The sequence below is a fragment of the Giraffa tippelskirchi genome, chromosome 5 (genome assembly GCF_054371585.1).
Source record: "Giraffa tippelskirchi isolate mGirTip1 chromosome 5, T2T-mGirTip1v1.2.pri, whole genome shotgun sequence".
NCBI lineage: Eukaryota > Metazoa > Chordata > Mammalia > Artiodactyla > Giraffidae > Giraffa > Giraffa tippelskirchi.
The window spans coordinates 11,629,249-11,656,005 of record NC_137279.1 but is presented as its reverse complement, the minus strand read 5'-3'; the positions used below and the strand labels follow the sequence as shown (position 1 = coordinate 11,656,005).

At 40.5% G+C, this 26,757-nt stretch overlaps 1 protein-coding gene and 2 long non-coding RNA genes across 3 annotated transcripts in view; 1 reads left to right on the top strand and 2 right to left on the bottom strand.

Annotated features, from left to right (window-relative positions):
• The window catches only part of LOC145506500 (uncharacterized), a 72,434-nt gene that overhangs the window by 39,782 nt on the left and 5,895 nt on the right, over positions 1–26,757 (top strand). The window contains exon 2 of the long non-coding RNA XR_014053978.1: positions 23,182–23,319. This is a non-coding gene — a long non-coding RNA (uncharacterized LOC145506500). The remainder of the gene's footprint in view (positions 1–23,181; positions 23,320–26,757) is intronic.
• On the bottom strand, positions 12,956–15,606 carry LOC145506501 (uncharacterized). The gene is made up of 2 exons (XR_014053979.1): positions 14,609–15,606; positions 12,956–13,099 (listed from the first exon to the last, which is right to left on the bottom strand). It is a non-coding gene; the product is annotated as an uncharacterized LOC145506501 (long non-coding RNA).
• The window catches only part of CENPF (centromere protein F), a 60,412-nt gene continuing 55,706 nt past the window's right edge, over positions 22,052–26,757 (bottom strand). The window contains exon 20 of the mRNA XM_081491317.1: positions 22,052–23,027. Coding sequence (XP_081347443.1) covers positions 22,824–23,027 — 204 coding nt within the window. The 3' untranslated portion in view covers positions 22,052–22,823. The remainder of the gene's footprint in view (positions 23,028–26,757) is intronic.

Genomic DNA, 26,757 nt, shown 5'->3' with positions numbered 1-26,757 from the left:
AGTTTTCTGAATGTTGAGCTTTAAGCCAACTTTTTCACTCTCTTCTTTCACTTTCATCAAGAGGCTCTTTAGTTCCTCTTCACTTTCTGCCATAAGGGTGGTGTCATCTGCATATCTGAGGTTATTGATATTTCTCCCAGCAATCTTGATTCCAGCTTGTGCTTCCTCCAGCCAGCCCAGCGTTTCTCATGATGTACTCTGCATATAAGTTAAATAAGCAGGGTGACAATGTACAGCCTTGATGTACTCCTTTTCCTATTTGGAACCAGTCTGTTGTTCCATGTCCAGTTCTAACTGTTGCTTCCTGACCTGCATACAGGTTTCTCAAGAGACAGGTCAGATGGTCTGGTATTCCCATCTCTTTCAGAATTTTCCATAGTTTATTGTGATCCACACAGTCAAAGGCTTTGGCATAGTCAATGAAGCAGAAATAGATGTTTTTCTGGTACTCTCTTGCTTTTTCTTTGTCTAGATTTTTATTTGTTGAATTTCTTAAAATGGGAAACACCATGTATCTTCCATACTGGGGAGAAGAGAGACTGCCTATGGTCAGGAGTGGCTTGAAAATGTGATAGAACCTCTCTATTCTCAACATAGAAAAGACTCTCCTGTTAAACTTCCCTCTCTTGTTTCATCTATTCATCTTTCTTCTTGGTTGACATAATAATCTGTCAATCACATAATCAGATGATTGGCCCTGGAAAGGTAAGTGGCCCACTGACCCAGTTCTCTTCCCAAAGAGTGCCCAGGGCACCAGCTGAGACTCAGCCTGCTTGTCCAGGAGAGCTTCTTGCTCATACCTTCCTGATAAGCCTTCATCGGAGCCCAGTTAGTCCTGCAGCTCTTGACAGCATAACTGGCATGACATTCTTCTGGTGGAAGAAGAGAAATAAATGTCTAAATTCGTGTTATCAATAAAGCCACATATAATGACTTGTCTCCCTGAAGAGTTGGAGTGAAGTCCTTCTTCAGCAATTTTTTTCAAATTTAGAGTTCCCTATCTCTCTTAAACATAGACAAAATTATTTTTTATAGAAGAGTGTTAATTTCTTTATGCCAACCAGTCAGTTAAGAATATTTTTGGAGTCCCCTCTGTCTGTAAAGTATTAGTTATCTATGACTTCAGAACTCAGAGCTACATTCCCACCATTGTTCCTTGGTGAACCCTCTAACCACAATAAAAAAAAGGAAATTTAGTCTCCCTCTCTGCAGTCCAGACAAAGAAAATAGCAGCTAGAGGTCAGAGGAATAGACTAAATGTCATTCTGACCCAAAGGTTTGGAAAGACTGTAAAAATGCCATTATGAAAAATAAGGGGCCAAGAGAAATCATGGTATAATATCAAACTGCTAGGTATAGTCCTGGGATGATTATGTTCCCATGATGGATGGACCTATAACACAGAAGTACAGACAGTCTGTTCAGTTGAGTTTCAGACTGAAGGTCAGAACTAGACTAGGTAGTCCTTAACAGTCCTATGGCTCTAACACAGTGAGTAATCAGGGTACAGAAAACAATGGAGCAAACCCCAAAAAAACAGAGAGGTAAGAATAAACATAGCCTAATAAAGGAAAACATTTGTAATGTACTTAGACTCAGAGGATTTCACTTTGACTTAGAAGGCAATAGAAGAACTAGTTCCTAATCAGGCTGAGAGAGTTGTTTATTTTGCTTTGCTCAAGTCAGAGCTAATGATCCTAATGACTTTAAATGTTCCTAAATTATTCCCCAGACTTGGTTAGATTGTGTATTGGGGCCATAGTTTAGACAATAGACACTGATTTATTTAGTGTTCAATCAATCCAGCTCTCAGTTTGCCAACATTCTGGCCCACTGTCCATACGGTGAGGGTTGAAATTCATACTCCCACCTCTAAAACATTTCAAAGTCGTAGCATCACTTCAGATTTATCAAAGTACATTTTCAGAGTTAACTGTATAGGCTTTTTTTCTTTTTTCGTTTCTTTCTTTGATTTGTACTTTTTTGAGCCATATGTAGTATCTTTATGTTACCCAGAAAATTCAACTGGCTAGAACCTCTTTCTCTAGAACTGTGCTGTGCAATAGACCTTTCTGCAGTGAGGGACATGCTGTGTATCTGTATTGTCCAATACAGTAGCTAGTAGTCACATATGACTTGATGTGTGACTGGTGTATCTAAGGAACTAAATTCTGAATTTAATAATTTTAATTAAATTTGTATTTTAAAGAACCACATGTAACTAGTGGTGACTATGTTACTGGACAGTGTGGTTGTAGAAAAACAGAGAGGGTGTTGTATATTACTAGCTTATAGACAGATACTGCCTTTACATAAAGGCAAATGGGTGTGCAAAACACAGTGGTTCTTTCCATACTCTAAGCAGAAGAAATCTATCTTTTATTATATGGCCTGTGGTAAGGCCATAAGAAGAACTGATATGGGACTGCTGACAAGGTAAGGAGTATTAGTTATACCAAACGGTGGATGGCTTGAAACAATAGGAATGTATCGTCTTACAATGTTGGAGGCCAAAAGTCCAAAACCAAGATGTTGGCAGGGCCATGCTCTCTCTTACATCTCTAGAGGATAATCCTTTCTAGCCTATTCTGCCTTCTGTTGTTTGCCAGCCATCCTTGGTATTCCTTGGCTTGTAGATGGCATTTTTGAGTCATATGGATAAAGTCCCCTGTGCATCTTCATACTATTTTCCCTCTGTGTCTCTGTCCTAATTTCTCTTTTTTATAAGGATACTAGTCACAGGGACTAGGGCCCACTCAGTGACCTGATTTTAACTTGATAACCTCTATAAAGACCTTATTTCTGGGTAGAGACTTTCCCAGTTTTCCTGTAGATATCATGTTTTCCCTAGGAAAATAAAGGCAAGGTCTGTTTTCCAGTCTTTTAAAAGATTAATAATAAAGACCCTATTTCTAAGTATGGGCATATTCTGAAGCGCCTGGGAGTAGAACTTCAGCATATCTTTGCCAGGGGGAAACAACTGAGCACAGAATCTTCACCGCAGTCATTTCTTTGTGTGGACGTAAGTGAATCCCTGAAAGCTGACAAGCCCCCTCTTTCATTCTGATCCTTAAAAGGCAGCAAGTACAGGTCAGAAGTCCTAGCAGCCCCCCATTTCCATGTAAACAGTATTGACCACATAACTCTGAGAAGAAGATATTGAGAAGCCTCATCTGCTCGTCTTTAACCTTCTCTAGTGTCTTCTCTTTTCATACAAGTTTTGCCCTAGACTAAGGAGAAAGTGACTTTGAATGGAAACCAAGGCATCATTCCCCAGCCTACAGACGAGACCAGCTCTATGGTCTGGCCTGCACAGTGTTGCTTTCTGAATTCACCACTGTTCACAGCTTTCAGGAAGTTTAGATAAGGAAGGCTTTCCCTTTAAATTTTTTTCTTTAAGAAGTGCATACTTGCCCTTCTTTCCTTTTGTCTGTCTCCTCAATTCCTTCTGCTAAGTCAATCTGATGTGTCTAATGCTCTTTTTGTGTCAGGCAACATGCTTCTGCTACCGCTTGACTTTATACCTGATGCTTCAGAAAACCTGTTAGGTCAGTCAAAAGTGAAGGGCACAAATCTCCCCCAGATTAAATCTGATCCAGGCAGCAGCTCAGGGGAAAGCCATAGGCCCTGATGAGCTGGGCTGTGGAAGATGTCCCTGGTGAAGCTGAAGACCCATGACTGCTAGGAGGGCGGAGGGGGAGGAAGAGGATTTGCATGAGCAAGAAAGTCCAAGGGGCTTCCCAGGTGGCGCTACAGGAGGCTCAAGAGACCTGGGTTCGATCCCTGGGTTGGGAAGATCCCCTGGAGAAGCGAATGGCAACCCACTCCAGTATTCTTGACTGGGGAATTCCATGGACAGAGGAGCCTGGCAGGCTACAGTCCACGAGGTCACAAAGAGTTGGACATGACTGAGCGAAAGAAAGTCCAAAAGCCACAAAGGGAAGGGAAAAGGGTATGAAGGGACTGGAGAGATGAGGCTTGTCAAGGTAGCTCAATAGGGGACTTTGAGAAGCAGAACAAGGACATGAGATGCTGAGGAAATTACTATGTTGTGGCGTGAGGATGAAAGCGAAAGTGACTCAGTTGTGTCCCACTCTTTGTGACCCCATTCAGTCTATGGAGTTCTCCAGGCCAGAATACTAGAGTGGGTAGCCTTTCCCTTCTCCAGGGGATCTTCCCAGCCCAGGGATCTAACCCAGGTCTCCCACATTACAGGCAAATTCTTTACCAACTGAGCTATCAGGGAAGCCCAACATGAGGAGAGGGAGGGGAAAAAATAAAAAAGAGAAAAGGCTGTTCAATCAGCATCTCCAAGGACTGAGTAAGATGATGTCAACCAGACTCTCAATAATACTTCATCAGTGGATAGTTGAGTTAGACAGTAAGCTTCTTGAGGGCAATAAAAAGAGACTATCTTATGAGCTTTCTGTATCAGCACCTAGTACAGTCCCTGGTGCATGGAAATTGTCCAATAACTGCAAATGTGTTTTATTTCACCTGCATGGGGTTAAAAAATAGTTTTTAAAAAGGAGATCTCCAATGGACATAAAACTCATTGGACTGTAGTTCACAGTGGCATGCGTGCTCAGGCTTACCACAGTCTGCACCGCTCTCTGTTTTATCTCCGAAGAGTCTCATTTTACTCCACCTCTGTGGCCAGTGTCTGTTTTGATCGATAAATGTTGCTCCCATAACAGTGAAACATCATTAATAGCATCTCTACATGTAGGTCACCTGCCAGTTCCCCGCAGGCCTTTGAGCTTTCCACCTCTTTCAAACATTAGCCATCTCTCCATCTCATGCACAGGTGCTCATCTGAAGCACCTGTCTTCTGCTGCTGCCCTATAAATATCAAAATATTTGGCTTGTTGACATCTTTATGTAACCTGTAGAACATGGCCTTTTTAATAGCCTCATTCCCCTGGAAAGCCCTAAGTAATTGCCATGTCCAGCCTTTAAGCTTAATCACTCCTCTAATCCTCTTCATTGTTGCTGGTTAGTTTCCATGATATCTTCCCAGAAAACCCTCCCTTTGCTCACTTCTCTGGGGCTCCGTCCACCCCCATGCTTGCTGTTTATTACTGGATTTGAATTCTAAATGTTTGGGTACTCTTTGTTTACCTAAAATTTAGGCAAAATAAAACAAGAAGAGGAAGTTTTATTGCAGAAAAATATTCTATGGATTAAAAAATTACTCACTTTCGTAAAGAAACTTGAATAATCAGCAGTTAAGAAAGAAAATCAGAAACATAAATTTTTGGACCAATTTTCTAAGTGTTTCTGTGTAAGCCAAGAAAATATCTAAAGTACTAGGAGCTTCATCTTAACACTGAACTCCTGTGGTGGCCAGAATTTGGCTGCATTTCAAAATAATAAGCATTTGGTTCAGAAGGCTGTTTAAAGGAAATAAAAAGGCATAAAATCTCAGTCATTCAATATGGTTTGTATTAGAATAAATTGATTACCCAAAACCTAACGTGATTATAGCTCTGCCAAGAGGCTGGCAAGCAACCACTGTTGACATAGTCCAAATTCTAATCAGTTACTTGTAACAAGTGATTATTTAATAACCATTCACATTCATCTTTGCTGCTTCAGCCAAAAAAAGGAGGAAAAAAGAGAAGAATCCTCAGAGGGAATAGAGTTCCAAGCTTTTTTTTTTCCTCTTTGTGAGTACAAGAAAACGTATCCATATGCAAAGAAAAATTCAGTGTTGTCAGTCAGACCCTACACAGTGAAAATCCAAGTCCCTCTCTCCATCCTTGAAACTCTTAAAGAGCAGTTGGCTTACTCAAAGGTCCTTAAAGTGGAAATATTGGATGAGGAGATTTGGTGTCATGACGCTTCTCCTAAAGAGAAAATTATTTTTTTCTCTTGTAACCTGTATAAAAGCATAAAACTGCAAAGCAAAAATTTAATTTAAAAAATGTTCCATTCTTTCTTGGTACTTTATTGAATGATGAATCCATTTCATCAAGCTTCTGAAATTCCAAAAATGAACTTATCAAGTATACTGAATAATGATAGGCATGGCAAATTTAAAGAGAAAATTCGGAACATGTTTAAGACAGTGATGCCTTACTAATAGACAATTAACTTAAAAAACAAAGTTTTTGTTAACCAGAGTCTTGAACAGAAAAAAAAAAGCAGCATTTTTTTTTTTTACTTCATGTTATCACTATAAAGAATATTTCTCCTCATTTCTCCCTTGATGAGTTTTGGTAAAAACATTTGTAGTTAGCTTTTGACTTCCTAGTATTTTAGTTACTTCACAAGACACCCATCGGTTGTTCAGGTTGCTATCCAGTTGTCTTTTGTAACTGTCTAAAAATATGATAGAATTGTCAAAGGTATATGAAACTACTTACATAAATCTTGGAAGTCAGTATTCTTTGCTCTCTGATGGTATCTATTTTCAGCCAAAAAGTTAATATAAATAAAAGCTATAAATGCCATTTCCTGGAGAGATCAGACACAACCATGCCTGTTTCCCTGCACCAACACAGATGACAGCATCTGTGATGTTGTTACAGAAGTTCCGTGGCCACTTGCTCTTGAACTGAACTGAGGGAGGTCTTAATGCAGACCATTCCCACCGCCCTACAGAACACACCTCTGCCCTGGAGAGCGCTGAGAGCAGAGTCAGCTACCTCTCACCCTTTTCCCACGTTTTCCTAGAAGAACTGAGCTGGGTCGGGCATCTTCAGCATGGGTCACAAGAGAACTTGTGAGAAGGACCCTGAGAAGGGTAGCTTTCTCTGGGTCATCTCTGGTGTTCCCTGAGAAGAGCCCATGTCTGAGAAAATTGCTTCCGTATCTTAGGTTCCTCAGGTGTTCCTAATCTTCTAGTATTTGCTTTTTCATGCAAATGGAAGGCCTTGTGGGAAGCGAACTCCATTTTCAGCCCATATGTGTTTGTGTGTGTGTGTGTGCACGCATGCATGTGTGTGTGTGTTGCTAACTCCGTTTTCAGCCCATACATATGTGTGTATGCTGCTAACTCCATTTTCAGCCCATACGTGTGTGTGTGATACTAACTCCGTTTTCAGCCCATACATATGTATGTGACTTAGTCACTCAGTCATGTCCTCATGTCCAACTCTTTGTGATAAATCCATTTTCAGCCTATACCTTCATGTGTGTGTATTTGTGTGTGTGAGAGAGACTTAGTCACTCAGTCATGTCCTCATGTCTGACTCTTTGCAGTAAATCCATTTTCAGCCCACACCTTCATGAGTGTGTGTGTATGTGTGTGTGCACGCGCACACGCACGGACATAAGTCCCTCAGTCATGTCTGACTCTTGTGTGATACCTTCCTAGCTCTGTTAACTGGCAAGCAAAGTCACCATGGCCACTTGTCAAGGCTGCTGTCGGGACCTTCTGGTGCACACTCCCGCATTGGCATACTTCTCAGCCAAGATAGGGAATTTGGAAGGGAGAGACCTCTTTTTTCTTACCTTTTAATTGAGGCTCACTTCCTTCAAAATCTTACTGAGAAACATTCTAACCCATGAAGCCTTCTCCTGGCTTCTAATTAATTCCCTTGACTCAATTAGTTCATCTTATTTAGAGATTAGAGCCTTAAAATGTTGCAATGAAAAGAAAAAAATATCCCTGTAGTCTCAAATGCCTTGTCTGTCTCTACAAGGGTACAAGATCTTAAGAAATCATCTAAAGTTTTATGCCTCAGTGTTCTCAACTGTAAATGGATATTTGAGTATGTTATTCCTCATTTATTCAGCATTTATTTCATGCTCAAACACTGGGAATCACTGATGGCTTTTATAAGCTTCTAGGGGCATCTCCGATGGCTCAGCAGGTAATGAATCTGCCCGCAGTTTACGAGACACAGGTTCAATCCCTGAATCAGGAAGATCCCATGGAGGAGGGCAGGGCAACCTACTCCAGTAATCTTGCCGGGAAAATCCCATGGACAGAGGAACCTGGTGGGCTACAGTCCATGGGTCAAAACAGTCAGACAGGATGGAGCATGCATGCACACATGCTTTCCTTGAGAAGCTGATAGATAGTTTACTAGGATTACCCCAAAGTGTCCCTATTTCTTTTTCTTGCTTTTACTCCCTCATTCCATAAATACGTTATGAGTTCGTATTATATTGCAAGCATTATTCTAGGCACCAAAGTAGAGAGAAGAGAATGAAGGGAGAGAAGGAGAGAGAAAATTCCCTAACCTCATGGAATTTACTGGGGAGACATAGATTACTTTTTTGAAAAAGAAGATCTAAAATATTAAGCAGGTAATAGACACTGATAGCATAGACTGTATTAAAATCTAAAGGAATTGGAGGGAGAGAGGCGTGTGGATATCTGGCAAGATTTTCCCCAGCAGGGAGCATAGCAAATGCCAATACTGAAACAAAAGCACCTGGCACTTTAACAGCCAGAGAGGCCAGACCAGAACAAGAGGGTGAGACTAGGAGATGAGGGCCAGAGCACAATGGGATCCCGCTCACAAAGGCCATGGAGAGGACGTTGACATTTACTGCAAGGTAGAAGGGAGCTCATTGGGGATTTTTAGCAGAACAATGACATAATTCTACTTTCTTTCAACGGAAAGGCAAGGACAGCATCAGAGAACTTTATAAGGCAACTTAAAAAATCCAGGTGAAAAATAATAGTATCAGGGACCCAAAAGGAAATAGTCATGATAGAGGTGGGAAGAAATTTGTTGTTGTTCAGTCACTCAGTCATGTCCGACTCTGCAATCCCATGGACTGCAGCATGCAAGGCTTCCCTCTCCTTCACTGTCTCCTAGAGCTTGCTCAAACTCATGTCCATTGAGTCACTGATGCCATCCAACCACTGCATCCTCTGTTGCGCCCTTGTCTTCATGCCCTCAATCTTTCCCAGCATCAAGGTCTTTTCCAGTGAGTGGGCTCTTTGCATCAGGTGGCCAAAGTATTGGAGTTTCAGCTTCACCATCAGTCCTTCCAATGAAAATTCAGAGTTGATTTCCTTTAGGATTGACTGGTTTGATCTCCTTGCTGTCCAAGGAACTCTCAAGAGTCTTCTCCAGCACCACAGTTTGAAAGCAGCAGTTCTTTTATGCTCAGCTTTCTTTATGATCCAACTCTCACATCTGTACATAACTACTGGAAAAACCATAGCTTTGACTCTTCAGACCTTTGTAGGCAAAGTAATGTCTCTGCTTTTTAATATGCTGTCTAGGTTGATCATAGCTTTTCTTCCAAGGAGCAAGCGTGAAAGAAATTTTTAATTTTGTGAGAAGAAATGGTTGGATGCTTTATATGTTCTAGGAATTCTTAGTACGCTGTGTATATTTCCATTGTATCATTTACCAAGCTGTTCTGTAAATGGTGCATTTATCAGGACTGAGAGCTGCTGAAAACAGTGGTTTTGTCTTTCCCCTTTGTTTCTAAGCAGAATTAACTTTATTTATTAATTGCTTAATAAACATTTTCTGAAAATTGAATGAACCTGGATCAGAACAGAGAGCTCAGAATTGACCCACACGAATACAGTCAACTGATCTCGAAAAAGGAACAAAGGTAATACAATACAGAAGAGATAGTCTTTGCAACAAATGGTGCTGGAACAACTGGATGTTCATACGGATAAAAATCAAAATCTGAACACCTTACACCCTTCGCAAAAATTAACTCAAAATGGATCACAGAACTAAAGATAAAATGGAACACTATAAAACTTCTAGAAGAAAGCATAGGTCTATGTGCCTTTGGATTTGGTGATAACTTTTTCGGTGCAACATCAAAAACATGTCCCATGAAACAAAGAATTATTAAATTAGACTTCACTAAGTTAAAAACTTCTGCCCTGCAAAAGATACCATTCCATAACAACAACAACAAAAAACCTGAGGAGCAGAGTAGTTAGCAAATCAGTAATGGCACACCCGAACACTGCTCTCAGCCCAGAAGTTCTCAAGGGAGAAACTTTGTTCTGACCTCAGAATAGCCAACTTCAAGCCAAAGTCTCTGTCCCTAAAGCCCATCTGCACTCATGCTGAGCAATGTTGAAAGGAATATTTAAATCGATTCTGTTGCTCCCACTGGGGCTTCTCCTTCCCTGCCAAGAACAAGAAAGACCCAGGATCACTGCTTCTTGGGGGAGATGATTATCATAATGTCCTGCATTGCTCCCTCCTGTGATTTGGAAGGTGTCACAAGAGTGGAACTAACTTGGATACTCCCATTCCAACTCATCCCCTCTTCCTGGGATGTGAGGAGACAAGGAGACACAGAACCATATCAACTCTCTTCTGCTGGAAACGGAGATTGGTGGACTTTTTTTTTTTTTGGTCTTGAGGTATTAGCATCAAGCTTGGTAAATAGATTGTTGCAGAAGGAAAAACAGGATTTCTAGAACATGTCACTAATTCAAACACATTTGCTGGAAATTTTAAAGGTGGAAAACAGAGAATTTTAAATATTTCTATTACCTCCATATACACAAGAGAACCTGTGTGGTCTGTCACACAGGGTCCAACCAGGACGCAGAAATGACACCAACAATTTAAACAATGAATTTAGTAAAGAATTGTTAATTAGATATTGCAGAACTGAAAAAGCAAACAAAAGAACACAAAGGATTTACAGAGGTTGCAAGTGCAATAAGCAGTAACTATTCCTAAGATGAAAGGAAGAGGTGAAAATTATTAAAATAAACATACCTGAAGGAAAGGCCTTGCAGGTTCACTCAGGGAGGTTAATGAGGCTGGTGAGTGTTGGGACTGTTGTAAATTGAATCCATTTGGAAAACGTGTTCTTCCAAAATAGTGCAGACAGAGCTCAACCTAGAGCATGTAAGACATTTTCACAAATCCCAAATTAATGAAGAATGGATACGTCAGGTTTTACTATACCTGCAAAGTTATATAAGGCTTGAAACTTCTAATCCAGTTCTCAGAATTGTACTAGGGTGGTGAAGGTGAAAGTCACTCAGTCGTGTCCAGCTCATTGCAACCCCACGGACTGTAGCCTACCAGGCTCATCTGTCCATGGAATACTCTAGGGGAGAATACCGGAGTGGGTTACCATTTTCTTCTGCAGGGTATCTTCCTGACCCAGGTCTCCTGCATTGCAGGCAGACTCTTCACCATCTGAGTCTAGGGTAGAGGACTGCAAACCATCCCAAGTCAATGCAGGAGAGCATCACTGGTCAGCAATGTGAGGGTGGAAGCTACAGCTATTAGTTAAATCAGAGTTAGAATCAGAATAGCCTGACTTTAACTCTATACTAACTTCTTTAAATAAGCAAAGGCTTTTTGGCTATGCCTGAAAAGTAAGTGTGTATGTGCGGAAGGAAGGCTTTAAACACTGGATAGAGCCTTGGAGTGGCTTCCATGAGTTCACAGTTGTAAAATGGGTGTTGGCAGGTAATAGCTGTGGGATGGGGGTCCCAGGTCTGCCCAGCCAAGAATTAGCAGTCCTCTCATGCAACTGAACTTCCAGTTCTTGAACTGTAACTGTAAAAACCTCCAGGGCTCTCTGGGCATGTTCTGATCCCCAGCCTGTATTCCTTTCCCACACTTCTCTCTCCCCATCTCCTCAGTGTTCCTCCTTCACACCCTTTTGTTTCCTTCCCTCACTGTCCATCTTTCCACATTTCCTGATCATCACCACCAATAGTGCATTCATTACCAGTTACTGTGAGATGGTCATGGTATCTAAGTCAACCAACCTTAAATCCCGGGCTCATTTACTTCAATCACTTAAAAAGTTATTTTAGAGACTAGAAACAGTTAAAGTGGAAATTTAACATGTGAAACCAGAAAACAAAAAAGACTTGTTTATCTTTTTGAACTTAAAAAGTATATAACAGTAAAGAACAGAATTGAGAGGAAACCTTAGTGGGTAGCTCTCCAGCTAAGATGAGTGTGTGGTTAATAGCTCTCCTCTGTTAGTGTGTCATGAAAAGCTACATGAGGAAAAAAATGTTTCCTTAATATCTCTATTTCTGTTAAAAATAATTTTTGAGTTAGGGTGAGTTTGTAGACAATATTTCTATTTTCAAAATTCTATTATTTTTATATTGACTTAAAATATATTTTGCAGGCCTTCTCTGGTGGTGCAGTGGTTAATGCTGCACTCCCAACGCAAGGTGCACAGATTCAGTCCCTGGTCAGGGAACTGCCACGTGGTGTGGCCACAGGAATAAATAAATAAAAATAAACACTCCACAAAAAATAAAATATATTTTGCTTTTGCAGTGACCACCATGGATTCTTCATCTGTATTTCTACTTGATCTTCAGTGGGTGGAACCCTCTAACTAACCTCACTATTAAATTTCTCTCTAAACATTCAGCCTGTCAAGTGATTAATTCTCCTCAAAGCAACATAGTAGGGCTCTCACCCACTGTTACTTCAAGGGAATACCCAGGGATGATTTGGAAAGGTTGATATTCATACTCCGATTTGGTTCTGGTTTTCATAAATTGAATCAAAGTTGAGGATATAGGTTGTACATATGAAGAGAAGGAGTCTGGGAGAAGTTCTTAAAATTCTGACAAATTCTATCTGAGGATTTTTTTTTTTTTTTCGATGTAAAGCCCCAATTGTGTAAAAGACACACACGGCCATGTTTGAGAGCTGCTAAGAGAGAAGCCCTTGAGCACACAGAGGCATTGGCTTGGGGGAAAAGCCCAGTGAGGGAAGCAGAGAGCTTCTGTGATTCTGTCACCAGAAACACTGAGTGTTCATTCTCCGTGTGTCTGTCCCCACGATGATTCCCTTAACACGCACACACATACATCTCTCTGCAGCTGGCATCCTAATCATGGCTTCCCACAGGTTTTCCTAGTGAAATCGCCTGGTCTATAAGGCCAGGACAAAGCGAAGGGATATTCAACCCGCGTAGAACTCAAGATCCAGTTTTCTGGGTGTGGTTCACACTGGCTACTCCTCTGAGGGCTGCAAATGATCATTTCTAGAAAAAAAAAGTGAAAATATTATTCACATTGGTCACATGCTTTATTTTTTTAAAACACCATTCTGAGGAGCTGGAATGCAGGTTTCAGGACAAAGTGTGGGATGTAGAGGAAACAATTTCTTATTCAGGATCTCAATGTCTTCATCTTCAAAGTGATAAAGGAGACCTAGATAATTAAACCATACTGTCATAATAGAAGTTATGGATGCCCCCAAAGGGCATTTGATTTTTGGACTTTGTAGCTATTGTAAATACCTGATATTGAGGGAAATCCCAATAGAGTAATGAATGACTTTCAAGATGAGCATTAAGAGGCACCGGGGAGACTTCCCTGGTGATCCAGTGGCTGAGAATCCACCTTCCAAATGCAAGCAACGAGGGTTTAATCTCTGGTCAGGGAACTAAGATCCCACGTGCCTGGGACAGCTAAACCTGAGTGCTGCACATAGAGAAGCCACCATGCGTCACAACCACCGAGGCCTCGTGCTCTGCAGCCCATGCTCCCCAGCAAGAGAAGCCCATGCGCCACAAGGAAGAGCCCACACACAGCTAGGACCCAGCACAGCCAAAAATAAAAGCATTAGGAAATGATGTGCTTTCTTTATGTCCTCCCCAATGGAATTTAGGTTTCAGACAGGTACCCTATGCCAATCCAAGCAGAAATGCTATTCATGACAGACCTGGAGAAAGTAGGATTGTCAGGCATATGAGTTTCAAAGGGCTCTCTTGCTCAGGTAAGCAGACAAAAGGCAAAGTATGAAGAGTGCAGGAACTGGCTAACAAAAAATCATAAAACAGGCTTTGCAATTATATCAGGAAGCTTGTGGGTGGAGTAACAGAATTTCCTCCTGAAAGTTACTTTAAAATATAATAGCTTATTTTCTGACATAACAAGAAGTCCAAGATTGGTTCAGAGGCTTGACATAGTTGTCAGTGACCCACCTTTGTGATCTAGCATCTGTGTTTTGGAAATGCTTTATTTCTGGTCTCAGAATCAGTGACTATAGAGTGGTCATCATAACCAATCTCTGGCAAAAGAGAATGGAATGACCATAATAGGCTTAAGCTAATTTCATTCCTTTCCTAGGGATGGGAACATATTTTCTGAGCAAATGCTGCCCAGCATCTGAACAAAAGCAGGTTCCATTGGCAAGAAAGAAAGTGGAAGTGACAGTTGAGTAGGCGATCAACCATCTCTACCACAGCAATAAAATTTTCTGTCTGAGGATAATTTTATTTCTAACTGACAAAATTTGCTTTAAAAATATTAATAATTCTTCATTGACTACAACCTTCATTGACTACAACATTCCAAATATGTTTGGAAGATCAGTGTGAGACTCTGCAAACCAATATATTCTCAATGAGTTTATAACAACTTCAAGGAGGAGAAAATTCTAATTTTGTTATACGTGTTGGAACAAGATTTAGGATGCTAATTTGGGCTTCTGGTTTTTATAACAGCAGATTGGTAAGTGGAATCTGCAGTAAATCTTCTCAATAAGAACTTGTTTTAACTTCTAGGAATGATGGGTATCTTCCATTTATTTGCTCTGCCATTAGAATCTGTTATATGCAAGCCCATGAACATCTGGCATTTCAACTTGTCTCACAGGTTGAATACCTAACCTCTGAAAGAACCTAATTGGGCAGAGCCAAGGTGTAGCTCACTTACCTGCTCCAAGTCGTGGCTGTTTCCAAAGAAAAATAAGTCTCCATACTTACTACACCAGTTTACAAATCAGCAATAGCACTTCTTAACTTCCCCACACGTCTATGATTTGGAGAAAAGTGACCACCAGCCTGCTGTGAATGCATAAGCTGTGGGCTGCCCATAAGCAGCATAAAGGAGACAAAGCATTGTGGGCGGACACAGGGAGGACATGCTCATGACCCTCTGCTGGCCTATGTCCAAGAAGATGACCATTAAAACAGCAGGCAGGTGGCAACCAGGACAATGGACAGCCCAAGACCTAGCAAGAAGGCAAGGGCTCTCAGCCAGTATACGCTGTTAGATAACACAGCTTCGATTTCAACACCCAGAAAATCAGCTCACATTTAAGACTCAGAAGTATCCCAATGTTTCCCTAAAAAGTCTGTAACTGTGGAAAGCTGCCATTTTCCTACCTCCTTGAAAAAGCAGCATTGGAGGAAATTTTGAAGTGGGAAGAATTGAAATTCCCTGTGATTACAACAGTGTAACTTTTACTAGAAACCATTCCAGACTAAAGCATTAAATAAAGTTAAATACAGCACATTTTCCTTAGGTGTGGAGTTGTCCTAAGCCCTAAAAAAAGAACTTCCCCCTACTGGGTTCAGAATAGGATCCTAAAAAGAACTCATCGGGATGGTGTTTGACTTCTTGGTCTCCTTTACTCTCTACTAGGGGGTATATGGTAATATATGAGGAGCTTTGGACTGGAGATCAAGTCTAGAACCTCAGCTTTGTTTTGCTACAAACTTTGTAACATTTTTGGCTATTTTGGAGGGTGTCTTCTTGAGTGGCAAAATAGGGCCCACTCCAGTATTCTTGGGCTTCCCTGGTGGCTCAGATGATAAAGAAACTGCCTGTGGAAAAAAAAAAAAAGAGAAACTGCCTGCGATGTAGGAGGCCTTGGTTCAGTCCCTGAGTTGAGAAGATCCCCTGGAGAAAGGAATGCTACCCACTCTAGTATTCTTGCCTGGAGAATTCCATGGACAAAGGAGCTTGGCAGCTACAATCCATGGGGTCACAGAGTCAGACACAACTGAGTGACTAACACTTTTCACAAGATTATTAAATATCAAATGAGATAAAGCATTTGAAACCACAAGGATTCCACTTGACAAGTATGGTTATTTATATACATATAAACATTACCCTCTGATCACCCTCAAGGTGTCCTAGAGGAGAGGAATAACAAAGGACAGTCATCTTATTCATCTCCCGCAGTCTTTGTTTTGAGGGGATGAGGGCTGGTGGGAATTTTGTGTGCTGAAATTCAATCTTCAAGTCAACAAAAATGTATTAAGTTTGGGGATATGCATGTTTCCTCATGGTTTTCTAAAACATCAATAGAACATTTACATTTACATACATAAATACCTCAACATCACATAGGACGACCTTGCTGCAGCATCAGAATCAACACAAAAGCAGTCCCTTTGGCTTTCATACCAGGAAAGGCTGCTGCTAGAAATGAGGCAGACAAGAATCTGCACACCTATTACTCTCCAGAAACCACTAGAAAATTCTGTCCAACACTACACAAGGTGGAAGAGTGGGACATACTAGAAAAAGAATTGAGGCATAGAAAAATGAGTTTCTGTAACCCAAAGCTTAAAATATACATACATTTTTTACAGTAAGACAATGCTATGAGTGGAGGTGCTGATAGTTGAAACAAAAGTATTTCTCATTTTTAATTTATTATGTGTGAGCTCAGTTGACTTTCTAAGCTTGAATTAGGCACAATTCGTAATGTTATTTCTGTAAAGAAATGTATTTTGAGTTCCAAATGGTCAACTCATATGAACTTCAGCAACACAACTCATTTGTAATTAAAATTGCAGCAACTGTTTTGAGTATTTTTAATGAGCCAAAGAAAAACCAAAACCAGTGGACAGTACATTTGCAAGATCAGTAATTCAACAATATGAACAAGCCTGCAGTGATTAAACTCATTTGCAAAACCAGCATTAGTGGTTTTGAGAATGGTGAGAATTTTGTAGGACAGAACTTCATCTGAAATTAATGTGTAGTGTTGGATGAACAGATTTATCTAACAATTGTAAACTGAAATTTTAAAATCACCTGTGTAATTATCTGTATATAGAATTGTTTGGTTGCTAAGTTGTGTCCAAATCTTTCACGACCCCATCGACAGTAGCCTGCCAGGTCCCTCTGTCCATGGGATCTCCCAGGCAGAAACACTGGAGTGGGTTGCCATTTTGTTCTCCAGGGGATCTTCCCAACCCAGGGATCGAACCTGGGTCTCCTGCATTGATAGGCAGATTCTTTACCATTGAGCCACCAGGAAGCTCATCTACAGGATAACCAACAATTTATTAAGTGTAAAATCATTTGTGTAGGTAAATAATAGGCAATGAATTTAATTATCATGACAACATTAAGAGGTATTGTTGTTTAGTTGCTAAGTCATGTCCAGCTCTTTAAGATCCCATGGACTGCAGCACACCAGGTTTTATTCACTTCAGTTCAGTTACTCAGTCATGTCTGACTCTTTGCAACCCCATGGATTGTAGCACGCCAGGTTTCCCTGTCCATCACCAGCTCCCAGAACTTGCTCAAACTCATGTCCATCAAGTCAGTAATGTCATCCAACCATCTCATCCTCTGTTGTCCCCTTCTCCTCCTGCCTTCAATCTTTCCCAGCATCAGTGTCTTTTCTAAGGAGTCAGTTCTTCGCATCAGTTGGCCAAAGTATTGGCCCTTCAGCATCAGTCCCTCCAATGAATATTCAGGACTAATTTTTCCTTTAGGATTGACTGGTTTGATCTCCTTGCAGTCCAGGGGACTCTCAAGAGTCTTCTCCAGTACCACAGTTCAAAAGCATCAATTCCTCAGTGCTCAACTTTCTTTATGGTCCAATTCTCACATCCATACATGATGACCACTGGAAAAACCATAGCTTTGACTAGATGGACCTTTGTTGGCAAAGTAATGTCTGTGCATTTTAATATGCTATCTAGGTTTGTCATAGCTTTTCTTCCAAGGAGCAAGCGTCTTTTAATTTCATGGCTGCAGTCACCATCTGCAGTGATTTTGAAGCCCAAGAAAATAAAGTCTGTCACTGTTTCCACTGTTTTCCCATCTATTTTGCCACGAAGTGATGGGACCAGATGCCATGATCTTAGTTTTCTGAATGTTGAGTTTTAAGCTAACTTTTTCACTCTCTTCTTTCTTCATCAAGAAGCTCTTTAGTTCCTCTTCTTTGTCTGTCATAAGGGTGGTGTCATCTGCATATCCAAGATATGTAGTACTTCTCCCGGCAATCTTGATTCCAGCTTGTGCTTCATCCAGCCCGGTATTCCCCATGATGTTCTCTGTGTATAGGTTAAATAAGCAGGGTGACAGTATACACTCTTGACGTACTTCTTTCCCCATTTGGAACCAGTCCGTTGTTCCATGTCTGGATCTAACTATTGCTTCTTGACCTGCACACAGATTTCTTAGGAGGCAGGTGAGGTAGTCTGTTATTCCCCGTCTCTTTAAGAATTTTTCACAGTTTGTTGTGCTCCACAGTCAAAGGCTTTGGTGTAGTCAATGAGGCAGATGTTTTTCTGGAATTCTCCAGGCTTTATTACTATTCCCAATTTTACCAGAGGAAAAACTAGGGCATAGTGAAGGTCTAACTTGGCCTAAGGTCACATGGGGAGCCCAGGCATTCTGACACTTGACTTTTAATGTCTACATTATACTAAACATGCATTTTAAATAGTGCTTATGTGTTGAGTTGGGGCTTCTCAGCTGGCGCTAGAGGTAAAGAACCTGCCTGCCAATTCGAGAGAGATAAGAGATGTGGATTCCCTCCCTGGGACAGGAAGATCCCCTGGAGGAGGGCATGGTGACTCACTCCAGTATTCTTGCCTGGAGAATCCCCATGGACAAGAGAAGACTGGCGGGCTACATCCATTGGGTCTCAAAGAGTCTGACATGACTGAAGTGACTTCTCACGCACACATGCATGCATTGTTAGTAGTTATAAGTTTTAAAAGTTGAAATTTATAGCTAGTCTCATTTTAAGGTTTTGAAAATTCAACAGAAGGTAACACAAGCCAGATGCCATCATCCTAGACTGAAGGACAGACATCTGCATTGTACAAAATGGAAAAGCTACTTCTATCACAGGAATATTTGTGCTATCAGAATTATTCTGGAACAGCCTGCTCCCAGAGAGGCACAGTATAAACGAGAGAGTGGCCTCTCTGCTCACGAAACCAAGTTTGAAATACTTCAACTTTCTGAGCCCAGTCATCTTTTATCCAAGGAGGATAATCCCCATTTTGCAAGCTTGTTGTGAGACCATTGTTATTATTATTATTCTTAACAAGCTCTCTCCAGACATGAGTCAGAAGCTCTGTGTCTCTTACTTAATCTTAGCCTATGAAATGGAGATCCTAATGTCCACCTCATGAAGGTATAAGGTCTGAGCAAACAAGTGAAAACACTGTGAAATGAATACAACTTTCCACACAGTGTTTTAAGTAGCTGAGCCATAGCTCAGGTGAATAGTGCCCTTAGATACACAGCTCTACCTGGAGGTAGGATGCTAGTTTCAGGTTCTCAGGCTTTTCTCATTAGAACAACCTTGTTCTTCTGAAGCTACCTAAGTTCTATCCCCTCAGTGTTCCCTCGGGTCAGTAAAGCCCATTTCTCTAAAGGGAAGGCAGCTTATGTGAATAGAAGTAGGAGAGAAAACATAGCTCAACTATCCTCAATCAATTAATTTGCAACTACCGATTCCAATGTCCTGCTGAAGAAAGACTTGTATCCACTTTGTCAACCACAAAAGGGAACTAAAATACATGCCAATGATTAGTTCAACACCTGATTGTGGTATAATAAACCTCTGACTTAAAAAAGGACTTCCCTGGTGGCTCAGTGGTGAAGAGTCTGCCTGCCAATGCAAGAGACACAGGTTTGATTCCTGATCTGGGAAGATTCCACATGCTGCAGAGGAACTAAGCCCGAGTACAGTAACTACTGAGTCTGTGCTCTAGAGCCCGGGAACTGCAACTACTGAGCCCACATGCCCTAGAGCCTGTCACAGCAGTGAGAAGCCTGTACACCACAAGTAGAATAGCCCCTCTCGCCACAACTAGAGAAAAGCCCACACAGCAAAGAAGACCCAGCATAGCCTAAATAAATACATAAATCTTTGTTTAAATTTAAAAAAAAAGAATTGGTCATTGTTTATTTCCCACTTAAATTATTTTCATGACTTCTTGCCCTAGCCTGAATGGCTTTAGGAAAGCTAACTTGGAAATTCTAAGATCAATGTTCTGAGCCATCCTAAAAGTACTTAGAAGTCTTTTCAACCAAAAACAGTTGGCAAGGGAAACGGATCACCCCTTCTAGAGTTAGGAGACCCTGGGAAGAATTATACTGACTACCTTCCAGGTTTATACAAATCTAAATTTAATAGTTCCAACAAAAGAAATACATTGGAATGGAATGAGAAAAATGACAAATCTTGGAGAAAATTAGTATGTATACAGAGTTGAGGGGTTACTCTTAGAAACTCAGGCTACAATTTCAATGTTGGTTTTTATTCCCTTTTTATTGAAGATGCAGTCCCTTTGGACTCCTGATAACTCTCAATAACACAAAGGACCATCTTAGTTCCTACAGAATATTCAAGATGAAGATAATCATCTCAACTGAGCCTGTCATTGTACAAATGAGAATCAAATACCTAGATCTCTGGACTTGGTCTATTTTCCCCTATGATTTGTCAACCAGATCTTATCTGTGACTCAACTGGCTTATCAGGTACTTCAGGGTTAGGACTAGTGTATAAAGTTTTCATGCTATATGCAATGAGAAGGAAATGGCAACTCATGCCAGTATTCTTGCCTGGTAAATCCCATGGACAGAGGAGTCTGGCAGGCTATAGTCCATGGGGTCTCACAGAGTCAGACACAACTAATCTACCACCTATATGCAACTCAGCTCATAGTATAACAAATATTGTTAGCTTGAGGAAAAACATACTTAACGTCTTGGCTGCCCATTTATAAGACTGTGAACAATTCTCTATAATTATGTAAACTGAAGACATGCTGAGTATTTCCTGTAAGAAGAAGCAGCAGCTACAGTCCACCTGGGAAAAGATCAAGATGCTTTCATACAGTGGAATATTACTCAGCCATAAAAAGGAACAAAATTGTGTCATTTGTAGAGACATGGATGGACGGAGACAGTGTCATACAAAATGAAGTAAGTCAGAAAAATAAACACCATATATTAATATATATATGTGGAATCGAGAAAAATGGTATAGATGATCTTATTTGCAAAGTAGAAATAGAAACACATAGAGAATATACAGATACCAAGGAGGAAGGTGGGAGGGGTGGGAGGAAGTGGGAGACTGGGATTGACATATCTACACTATTGATACTGTGACTAAACTAGATAACTAATAAAAACATACTGTATAGCTCAGGGAACTCGACTCAGTGCTCTGCAGTGACCCAAGTGGAAAGGAAATTCAAAAAGGAGGCATTATGTGTATACACATAGCTGATTCATTTTGCTGTACAGAAGAATACTACATTGTAAAGCAAATATACTCCAGTAAAAAGTTAATAGAAAAGAAAAAAAAAAAAAAAGGATGCTTTCAAGGACCCACAGAACCACCCAGGCAGACCTACTGAGTGGAATCTTCCATTAACTGCAGACAGCCAATAAAGTTGATGGCCTGATAGTAGTACTATCTCCTCTGGGCCATGCCCTTGAGCACACGGCAGCCTTGGGATGACTTATGATAAGGATATTACACCAGACCACAACCCCAAGCAACTGAAGAAACAGGAGGAAAGACAGGATATCACTTGCAGTGGATGAATACTAAGTAGCTTCATATTATTGAAGCATTATCCAACAATACAGGCGACCTAGCAAAGGACAATTTTAAAATATAAATGTTAGTATTTGTCAAAGTTTATACATAAATCTGAACTGAAAGTCAACAGCAAAATTATCTTTTATAAGTTCATGTCTTGGAAAACTTCTTTACCCTGATTCGAGGACACAAGGACTTGTTCCAGAGTTTTTGGAATTGATATGGCTCATAATGCCTGCATATTTACAAAATTCTGTCATCCATAAATGAGCTGGAAAATACCACATACTTGTAACCTTGTTGATGAGATTTAATGAGTACACACAATGTGCTAGGCACTGGCTGGACGTATTATATGCCTACATAATCTTCATGACCCACATTCCAAACCATGTCTTTTTAATATAACTGAATGTGTTTTCTAAATGTAGTAGTATCATTGGTTAAAACATTTTTACTTTTATAAGAGGCTGTTGAAGTTAGCAAGAAATGGTACCAAAGTTCATAATATATTTATATTTAGAAATCATTTGTACATATAACAAAGGTGAATTGAATTTTTTATTAGAAAAAATGCCATATTTTATTGATCGCCATTTATGAGAATCCTACCAAAACACTACAACCAACTGGCCTTGAAGAGAAATAGCACAATGACAGAAAACTCAAAATACTATACCTTTGAGGAGCCTGCAACCAGGCCAATTGAAAATCAACACACAACTCCCACCACCCCACACACAAATATGAACAGGTTATATAAGGAAGCCAAGGCTGAGAAAACACATTGGAAGACAAGGAACATGCCCACACATGATCTGTGTGCAGGGTTTCCTTAAAAACATGTAAGAGGGTCTCCTTCATTTTACTTAACTCAAAGAAATTCTTGATCTAAAATTATTCCATGTCTAACATTATACAAAGGAAATATCATAAAGCAAAAGTTTACATTTTCCTGGGAACTGTCCATTGCAAGTAAGAAAATGTTACTTGCATTTTTTAGTGTAAAATCCACATAAAAACAGGAGTTGTAATATAGTGCTTGCCGTTTAAGTGTAACACTGCCAAAATGCTTTATACAGGACTATTTTACATTACAGAAGGGGAATATCAATGAAGAGGTAATCAGTGCTTCCAAACTTTTCTAATTCTAATTCTGCTACAGGGGAGATCTAAATAGTCAAATATATTTTGATTTAAAAGGAGTTGTTTTCTTCCCTCTGATAAGGTGCTTGCTGAATAAAAAGACAAGCCCACAGTCACACTGCTTTCTGTTCAACAACTGCCACCTTCTAGGAGTCCTGACACACACGGGCTCTTCTACTGGACCCTACAGTTCTCACTGCCCTTGGACTCCAGGCTGGCTTCTGGGCTGGGGGCGTGGCAGCCTCGCTTGGCTCTCAGGCCCTCCCTGGGGCTGTCTGCTGGACTTCTCTCAGGAAGATTACTGATGGAGAGCGATCTGGCAGTGGGATCTCGGAAGGTAGTGCCTGAATCCACTGGGCTCTGTTGAGAAACCTTGACCTGCAGCACAAGTATCGTTGTTAGAGGTTTAAAATCACATTCGCATTTCTACAACATGAAAAATAAAGTACTAATTTAGGTCATCACATTTGAAGTTCAATTCGTCTTCTAGGAGTTGTACACAGTTTGACTGTTTCTTCTACCCTGAAAACAGGCCCCCACCTAAATAAACAGAAGCTAGAGAAAAGGATCGGATACAACCTCTGATGAGCCACCTTGCAAAGCTCTCCTTGACATCTCTGATGACCGGAGACTTGTTCCCAAGGCCACTGTGACCTTCTCAGATCAGAAGGTAACCTCTCTGAGGACAAAGACTATGTCCTCTTTACCTTTACATCCATAGTGCCCAGAATATGCTTGACTAACTGCAAACATTCAATATTTGCATAAGAACCCAAACCAGCTCCCATTTATCTTACTTGAGCCCCTATCATTCAAATAAACGTAATCCAGTGAGTCATAACACTTTCATAAGGTGGAAGCCTTATTTATAACATTTAAAAGACCTAGAGCCTCTTCCTCACATAACAACCTTTTAATCATTCTCCCTCCATTGTTGGTTTATGGCAGAAGGGCAGCTATCTAATAACAAAGTCCAGAAAAAAAGTTAAGTTCCCTTTCCGATGTCCTGCCTTTTAAGAGAAAGGGGGATCCCCGTTTTAAGAGAAAGAGGGATCTCAAAAAATGTGAGACTTTAAGAAGTAGATGAGAGGGTAATGCAGCTGGTAGGGTTGAGATTTTTTAAGGTTTCTATGGTAGTGAGAAAAAATACGGGGTCAGGAGAGAGAAAAAGCAAGACAGATGAGATACAGAAAAAATTCACAACCAAAGTGAAAGGGCAAGAGTAGACGGTTCAGGTAGGAAGATGTTTAAAAGAAAAAGAGGAAGAACTCTTAACCAGGGTGATACGTGTTCAGTACCAACTCGGAGAAGCACCTATGTCCAACCGACTGCCTGGGACCTCCTTCTGAAGCAGAAGAATAAAGAATGGAAATTATTTCCCCGCATATATTCTTTCCATAGGAAGTGTGTGGTTTTAAAAGGCAGCTAAATACTTCATTACAGAAAACATAGTAAATCTGGCCAACAGATCAGATCCCTGGAAAGGTTGCCTCTACCTCAGATGATGTGCAGAACACTTAAAAGGAGCAGCCTTGAAGGATCAGGACTCAATGGAAAATTACTGTCCATGGAAATTTGAAGGAAAAAACAAGAGTTTTACTGGCACTCTTTTCTTTCCTTTTTTTTTTTTTTTAATAGTAGAAAGTGATACAGAAGACAGACATTCCCCTTGAACCCATGAGCTGCAGGAGAATCAAAACTTTAGTTGCACCATTAAAAGAGAGGAGGTGGGGAGAGACACCGCATTGGGGAAAGAGAATTTGAGCTAGTAAAACTTCTGAAACCCAGTAGAATAGCCAAAGTTCACCCTTTGGCCTCCCCTTCCAGACTCAATTTCTTTGATTCTGAATTGAGGAAACTGTAGTTGGTAATCAGAGTTTTAACTCTGGATTTGATCCTCATGTTGGTTAGTTAGCCTCAGACTTATCCATATAACTAGATGAGGTCAGACTTCCCCAGGTATTTAAGCTATTAATTGCACCCGTACCCTAACTGTCTGACAAACTGTGTCTGCCACCATAGCTCATTGGAAAAGAAACTCATAAGTAGGAAAAATGGCTAAGATCCCAATAAACTGCTGAAGGACCCTGTGGTGAAGGCCTCACAATCATCTCATACAGTTAGTGGACAGTCCTCTGGAACTAACTCCCAGAGACAAAGCAGAGACTGATCCTCACCTATTCTGCATCTTACCCATGTTCCCCTTAGAACTTGTCAGATGTCACTAACAGTTCTGTTAAATGATCTAGGAAATCTCTCAACACTCAGCCAGTGACTTCAGGTGAAGAGTCATAATCCAAAGTTTCTAAGCAACCGCTTTAGGAAAGGATAACTTGCTATCTCTTTTTTCAAACTGAATGATGAAATATGCTTAGCAGATGAGGCAAGCATTTTATAAGTTGACTCAGAAAATGTTGAATTACATTAAAAACCAATAGGCTGGGTTTTGAGGGCTTGCATCTAATCACAAGTCCCCTATAACCTCCTTTCAAGAGGAACCACCCCCCATTCATGTGCACAAGTGCACAAAATTGCTTAGCAATTCATAACCACTGGTGCCTACTGCAGCCTCTAGCTCCTGCACACACAAGTCTGCAGGAAACCATGGTTACTGCTCTGTCTTCAGCAGATGCGACAGCAGTGTGGAAAGCAGGCCCCCTAGCGTGCAAAGCTTTCTTAGAAAATAAGTTCGAACTCCACATGAAAACTGCTTTACCATCAGTTCCTCATAAAAGAACAAAATGTGACCCCTATGGTAATCTTATGAGGTGATTTCCTAACACACCTTTAAACATTTATTATTGCAATCACTTCAGGACATTAAGAGCTCCATTAATTTAGAAGATAACTGTATTAGACATGAGGACACAAGTAAACTGTTAACATAATCAGCAACATCACAGAAGTCATACTGGAAAGAGCCAAATACTTCATTTCAGGAATTAGGTTGTGGTTAATAGCTTTGGTCAAGTCTGGAAGCTTCACTCTTTAAAAGCACTAGTTACTTTATGGAAAATAAACTGTTCTCAGGGTCCCTGGAGACTTAGGACCTACTCCAGTATACTCTTCAGTGTTTTACTGTTACCAACATTCAAAAGTTAACTCCAAATGTGAGTGAGGGAGTGAGTAAGAAAGAAAAATAGAGAAAGGTGGGTTGGAGGTGGGAGGTGGGAGGACTGATGGGGAAGGGAAAGAAATATGCACAAAATAGCAGAATATTTCTAATTGCAAGTCACAGATGGGCCCATTTTAATGAGTGAAAGAAAATCTCAGACCCTTCTCCCTCAGCCCCCGGTTAATAAAATCTTTATTATAATGTAAGTGATGAACAAACTCAACTGTAGATATAAACTCCTTAATCCTTAAAGCTCTTATACATCAGCATAGCAAACATTTGCTTAAATGTTGCTTTGATGCAACTAATCACCAAAGTCTTTGTATTTGGTATCTAAAATCCTAATGAGGAACACGCCTGCCCACTTAAAAAGTATTACATTATACAAATAAGGGTTACTACACCTTCAAAGTTTTGCTGGCTGGGTCAAGGTTATCTGATTGAATACTTAAACTCTAACCAATAAACAAAGTAAAATCATAATATTAAAAACAAAAATTCTGTAAGCTATTCCAGAAACTTCCAACAAGATTCCTATGATCCCTAATTTGAGAAACAATAGGAAAAGAGCAAGACAAGCTGAGAGAGACAGGTGTTAACCCCGGGTAGATTCAGTCTTTATGAGTCTTACTTTCTTCATCCTTTTATAATACTACTTACGAGAGTTAAATAAAATAAAACTGAGTTCCCTAAAATTCATGTACTTTGCATATATAAATGGTAGCTGCTGGTATGGCTGTGAAGCAAACACACTCTGTGTTTTAAATAACTTGACTGGGCTGTTTGCAAGGTGCTGCTGCTGCTGCTGCTGCTAAGTCACTTCAGTCATGTCCGACTCTGTGCAACCCCATAGACGGCAGCCCACCAGGCTCCCCCGTCCCTGGGATTCTCCAGGAAAGAGTACTGGAGTGGGTTGCCATCTCCTTCTCCAATGCGTGAAAGTGAAGTTGCTCAGTCGTGTCTGACTCCTAGCGACCCCATGGACTGCAGCCT